The sequence below is a fragment of the Seriola dumerili genome, unplaced genomic scaffold (genome assembly GCF_002260705.1).
Source record: "Seriola dumerili isolate Sdu_G_001 unplaced genomic scaffold, Sdu_1.0 BDQW01000388.1, whole genome shotgun sequence".
In the NCBI taxonomy this organism is placed as follows: domain Eukaryota; kingdom Metazoa; phylum Chordata; class Actinopteri; order Carangiformes; family Carangidae; genus Seriola; species Seriola dumerili.
This window is the reverse complement of record NW_019174643.1, coordinates 836,005-842,239: the sequence shown is the minus strand read 5'-3', so window position 1 is coordinate 842,239 and position 6,235 is coordinate 836,005. Positions and strand designations below refer to the sequence as shown.

Genomic DNA, 6,235 nt, shown 5'->3' with positions numbered 1-6,235 from the left:
TCTCAAACTGAGTTGGTACAAATCATTTCACCATTAATGTTTTTGGGAAATAAGCAAATTAAAAACAGTGCCGCCATATTTAATAATTAAAAAGTCAACATCAGTGGAACATCAGTGCAGTTTCTTGTCATCTTGTCATCCAATTTCAATTAATTTCTCTGTTTTAACATGTTTATGAAGAAAATAAACGCGGTTCAGTTCCTGCTTGGCTGTATCATAAAATACCCGCAGAGTGATACTTTATATATTTTTCCTACTCTTTGGCCCGCCTCTGCCTTCCCATTGGCCCAGCTGCTGCCACTTCTACCTCTCTGATTGGCTCGGGGCGCGGCGTGCGTCGCGCCCAAGGCGGAAGTGAGCAGTCGCATCGCTAGTTGAGCCGCGGTGAACCAGAGGAGGATGTGAAATCAGCTAAATAACGGTTCTCCGGTTTTTTTAAAAGTAGAAAACGACATTTGAAGTGAGATAAAGAGTCAGACGGTGCCGACGACATGATTCTAGCGGTGTTCATGTCGTTGTTCTTCGTCGTTTCTCCGGTGGGAGCAGCTAAGAATGGAGGGGACGATGACTGGGTTCATCTTCCCAATAAATGTGAAGGTAACGGTTCCTGTTAGCACCGTCTTGTTTTACAAGAACAACGTCTGTGGCGTGGGTAAATGTCTCTGAGACTTCACTGTGAGGTGGTGCACAGTGACAAAAAGGCCTGAGGCTGTTCAGTATATGGACTATAACCACTGTTTACAGTCGCGGTAATCGTACATGTTAATGGTGTCCTCTAAAAGCTCCTCCTTCAGACCAGAGCAGGAATATAATGTTCAGTTTTAAGGACTAAAGCTTTCTTTCCGAAGGCTGCAACAAACTGTTATGTTTTGGTTAATCAGCCGATAGTTTTTTCGATTAATCGTTAATTGTTTGGTACATAAAATGTCAGAAAATAATGCAAAAAAATCCAAATTTATCACAATCACAATTTCCTTTAACCCGAAGTTACATTTTTGAATCGCTTGTTTTAACAGTTTAAACTGCAAAAATACTCAGTTTACTATCACATACAACAAAGACAAGGAGAACATCCTCCGTTTGCTTTCTGTTCTCTAACTTATTCATCATTGCGGCTCTAAACATAATGACAATAGGAGATAATAATAGTAATAATAATCAATGCATGACTGATATAATAGATTTAAGAGGCTGATATCCATTGTTTGCATAATACATACTCATTTTCCCACATCCCAAGGGGACGTCTTCAAATGTCTTGTGTGTCCAACCAAAGATTTTCAGTGAACTATCACAAAGAGCTGAAATGATTGGTCAATTAATCCAACAGTCCATTGATCACAGAATTAATCGGCAACTCTTTTGATAATTGATTAGTTGTTTTAGTTATTTTTCAAGCAAAAATGGTGCAGAAATTTCAAATCAGTCTTGCAGCACGCTAAAGAACATCTTAAAATCTCCACATTTAATTGACCTTTTGGCTACATACATTTCTGTCGGATCAATCAATTGATGAAACAGTTATTGCTTGCTTCAGAATAAAAACCTGCAGCTTCTCTCTCTCTCTGTGTCTCCAGTCTGTAAGTTCGTCAGTATTGAGATGAAGTCGGCGTTTGACGAGACGGGGAAGACCAAAGAGGTCATCGACAGGAACTACCGCTTCATCGACAGCAAGGGGGCGCCACCAATCAAATACGTCAAATCGTAAGTGTGTGTGTGTGTGTGTGCTTGTTGTTGTTGTTATTGTTATTGTATGTGATTGTCACAGTATACCAAAGCAGGAGATGGTTCAGTTTAGTCTCACACTAAAAACTGAACCTCCAACCTTTCTGTCTGTGGAAGGACAGTTTGCTGTATGATTCTCGATCTTTCTCTCTCTCTCTCTCTCTCTCTCTCTCTCTCTCACACACACACACACACACACACACACTGACAGAGGCAGCAGGGGACAGGAACTTGGTCTGGTTCAGTTCCTGTGGAGGAGCTTATTATAGAACAGGGAAGCTGTTGAGCTGCTATTGGTGGTGTGATAAGAGACCGCGGCCTGTGAGAGTTTCCTGGGTGTGTTTGAGTCTGGAAAGATGCTAAAACTCTCCCAAATTACCACACCTCAAAATCCGACCGAACAGGTTGTTTTTCGAGCTGCATTGTGGGTAATGTAGGTGCGAGGGTTTAACAAGGAAGTAGAATGTGTGAAATAACTATATCTCTAGTTCTGCTGCATCGATTTTTGATCAATAAGTTCTAATAATTAGTTTAACTGAGCAGTATTTCTGGCGCTGACTAGTGAGGGTATCAACATTTAATCCCTGGTCCCTGAACCAGCTACAGATCACTAGAATAAATAACACACACCTCAGCTCAGATTGCACCAGGGTCAGATCAACACAAACACAAACACGGCTCCTATCTGACTGACTGTGATCAGCTGTTGAAACTATAATGTGATGTAGTTGGAGCAGCTCTGAGTGAACTCTTCTTCTGAAACCTGCTGATGTCCTGAATCCCTCTCTGCGTCTCTCTCTGGGCAGAGACCTGAGATTCATCGAGGTTGTTGAGAATGTGTGTCAGAGGCTGCTGGAGTACAACCTGCACAAGGAAAGAACCGGCAGCAACCGCTTTGCCAAGGTCAGTCTGTGAGTGTGTGTCTGTTTTGTCTACACTCTTTCTGCTTTTACTTGACCCACATGCTGTTTACCTGCAAAGTCATTTTTTATAAGAGTTGTTCCTGTACAGTTTGTGTTCTACATGAGAACATTAAATATGTGTCTGTGTCTGCAGGGCATGTCAGAGACCTTCTCCACCCTGCATGGGTTGGTGAATAAAGGAGTGAACGTGGTGATGGATATTCCCTACGAGCTGTGGAACGAGACTTCAGCAGAGGTGGCCGACCTCAAGAAACAGGTGACATGACAAAACACTGCTGCCAACACATCTTCCAGTGTGTCTGTATCTCGCTGCACACTGCAGCAGTTTAAATACATTTCTGTATGTTTGTGTACATGTGTTAACATTATGTGTGTGTGTCTCAGTGTGATGTGTTAGTGGAGAAGTATGAGGATGTGATTGAGGACTGGTACAAAGGCAGCCAAGAGGAAGACCTGACCACTTACCTGTGTGAGAAACACGTTCTCAAAGGGCAGGACAAAGGTAACACACACACACACACACACACACACACACACACACAGAGGGCTTTCGTTTTTCCTGATTTTCCCATCATTTCCTCTTTTTTTGTCTTTTCCTACTTTCTACTTCCTTTCTTTTCCTGGCTTTTTCTTGTCTTTCTCTTCCCCTCTCTCTTTCTCTGCATTTTGCTTCCCCTTTCCCTCCATCCACTTATATTTTACCTCCTCATTTCTCTGTCCAGCCTGTCTGGATGAGGACTGGTCCCCAAAGAGGAAGGGAGAACAGGCGGCCATCGCAGAGGACAAGAAGAAGAAGAAAAAGAAGAAGGGAGGAAAGAAGGGGAAGGAAGCAGGAAATGGAGGTGACGGCAGCTCAGAGGGAGAAAAGGCAGCCAAGAAGAAGAAGGAGAAGAAAGTGAAGAAGAAGAAAAAGAGCAAAGCTCCAGTGGAGAAGACGGATGGAGGGCTGACGTCTGACGATGAGATCCAGCCGCAGGTGCCTCTGTCTGGGCAGAAGACAGAGCTGTGAGTCCTGGTCTCAGTCTGGACCTGGACCAGCTGTTGTAAACAAAAACCAAACTCTTAGTAAAAGCAGTCTGCAGCTTCTGGAAACATCTTCAGCTGTTGTTGAGATGAGGTGTTGCACTGTTACACGCGGTTTTAAAGTCTGTATTTCAGTTTCGGGCGGTCCCCAGTACATGGCAGTTCCTTGGTATGTGAGAGATCCGCCATGGCCTCAAGAATTTTAACCAGTTATCCAAAACATGAAGTCTCTATTATTTAATTCTTACCTCCATTTTAGTTGTGTAAAGGCCAATGGCTCATGGAATTCATAATCAACCCAAAGGAACTTGCAGTCACTCTTGATAACTTTACTTTGCTGAAGGGATCATTCTGGTTTATTCCACCTTGGTTGTTATTTTTGCTGTTTTTGGCCGTTGTCTCTATCCATTATGACGACATTCTACTCTCCAATGTAACTGCTGCAATATGGGAACATGGTGACGTGGATAAAATGGAAACATGGGCAGTGAGATAATCAGGGTGTAGACAGACATACAGTTTATATTGAAATCATTCTGCTGCTTAACTTAGAAAATAGACAAAAACATCTGCAGGATTAATTAATTAGTCGATCAACAGCAATCACTAATTTAGATCTTTTAAGTCATTTATCAAGCAGCCTCTCAGATGTAAGAATTTACTACTTTTCTCTGTTTTTATGTGGAGAAAAGTCATTTGAAGACATCACATCGTGCTATGCGAAGTTGCATTTTCTCTATTTGTTTTGTAGATTAAAATATTAATAAATTCATTTAGAAAATCATTAATTGCTGTCACCAACACTGGAGGACTCAAGTTCCATCCTGTGTTAGACAATAACTGCCTTTTGGTATTTGCAGATCTCCGATCATTAGGGAGAACTTGACGCCTCTGTCTTTCTTTCTTTCTTTGTCTTGTAATGAATAATGTGAATTTTTATGTGTGTGTTCATTCCATCGTTGCTGTCTTTAAAATCCTCATACTTACGGTAATTTTCATTCTGACTGAAAACTGAATTGTTTTTTTTTATAATCTGTTGTGATTGTCATTTTTATGACCTTTGGAAATGCTCGGGTTGTGTCGCCTGTGAAGGTTAACATTTCAGTTCACTGGTAATCAGAACTCTTGTACCATAATGATAAAGTGATATAGATTTACTTTTCCTTGTAATATTTTGAATATTTCTCAGTGTTTTATATCAGTAGAGGAAACTGACTGCAGAATTCATCCCTTTTAATTATCCCATGTGATGCAAAAAATATTATTACATTCTGTTGTTTTGCAGAAATGTGAATCTCAGTTTCAGTGAAATTCCCCTTTAATGAGTAAATACAACATGAGGTACTTTTTTTTTTAAATGTCAGTGATTTGTGTTGCTGTAATTTTTTAATGTTATAATTTTCCATTTATTGATTTGTGTTTCTTTGTGTATGCTGTTCAAAAGCTGCTATTTAAGATATGTGTGTGTGTGTGTGTGTGTGTGTGTGTGTGTGTGTGTGTGTGTGTGTGTGTGTGTGTGTGTGGTGTGTGTGTGTGTGTGTGTTGTGATGTGTGTGTGTGTGTGTGTGTGTGTTGGTGTGTGTTGTGTGGGTTGTGTGTTTTGGCTCCTGGGCTGAAAGGAAGGCTTTCTATGTGTTGTTTTTGCATTTTTTGAAGTGTGTGTGTGTGTGTGTTTCTACAGATTTTTATTCTGAAGTAAAAATGCTGGCTGTGTTGTATTGCTGTTGCTTTTTGAAACCACAAGCAGACACATGAGTGGATCAATAAACACAGATTTGAAAATTCTGTAAACGTGTTACAAATGATTGATCATTTGCAGGGTTCATGTACAATTTTAAAATGATGTAAAAAAAGATTTTATGAAGTTGCTTGTTATTCACAATCAGCAGTTGGATGTATTTGTTTCCCATCATTTTCTCATAGTAACTTTAATGACAATGAAAATCTCTCAATTTCTGATAATTTCTCAAACGATCTAACAATCACTACATTATCAAAACAATGTGTATTTGCTGTTACTCTGCAGTCAAATAACTGTAGGTGTAATGTATAACTTTGACCACCAGAGGGTGGCAGAGTTCTAGACTTGCTCTTTCAACACTGCTTCTAGCAGCAGTAATAGTCTTACTAGTTTAAAAAAATCATTTAAAATATTTTGTGACTTATTTTTGTCTTTTAAAAACATAAATCTTAAAAAGAGACTTTCTCAAGCAATTGAATTGTTTTTGTTGCACTTTGTCCATTATTAAATTATTGGATTTATTGTGACTCTGAGAGAAGTTTACATTCTATTATTATCCACATTTTGGATTTTTTAGAGGGAGTTATGTGAGTATTACGAATTTTGGACGGAGCCAAGCTAGCTGTTTTCCCCCAAATTCAAGTCCTGATGCTAAGCTAAGCTAACTATCTCACAGCTTCAGCTCTACACTCAACACAGAAATTTAAGGGATCAAAGCAAATGAAAAATCATATATCAAATCAATAGTTTTGGTTTGTGGCTAATTTAAACTTTAAAAGTGGGGTTCTGGGTAATTTGGAAGGTGGTGATAAGCCATAACTAT

General features: G+C 39.7%; 1 protein-coding gene across 1 annotated transcript; it reads left to right on the top strand.

Annotated features, from left to right (window-relative positions):
- Positions 1-356: 356 nt before the first annotated feature.
- On the top strand, positions 357-5,202 carry cnpy3 (canopy FGF signaling regulator 3). Its single transcript, XM_022761128.1, has 6 exons — positions 357-597; positions 1,578-1,704; positions 2,532-2,628; positions 2,782-2,904; positions 3,033-3,150; positions 3,371-5,202. The coding sequence occupies exons 1-6, from the start codon at positions 492-494 to the stop codon at positions 3,655-3,657; spliced, it is 858 nt and encodes a 285-aa protein (XP_022616849.1). The 5' UTR covers positions 357-491; the 3' UTR covers positions 3,658-5,202.
- Positions 5,203-6,235: the final 1,033 nt, after the last annotated feature.

Coding starts and splice junctions, on each gene's coding strand:
- cnpy3 (XM_022761128.1), top strand. CDS start 492: ATGATTCTAGCGGTGTTCATGTCGTTGTTCTTCGTCGTTTCTCCGGTG. Junction 598..1,577: donor TCTTCCCAATAAATGTGAAG/GTAACGGTTCCT, acceptor CTGTGTCTCCAG/TCTGTAAGTTCGTCAGTATT. Junction 3,151..3,370: donor TCTCAAAGGGCAGGACAAAG/GTAACACACACA, acceptor TTCTCTGTCCAG/CCTGTCTGGATGAGGACTGG.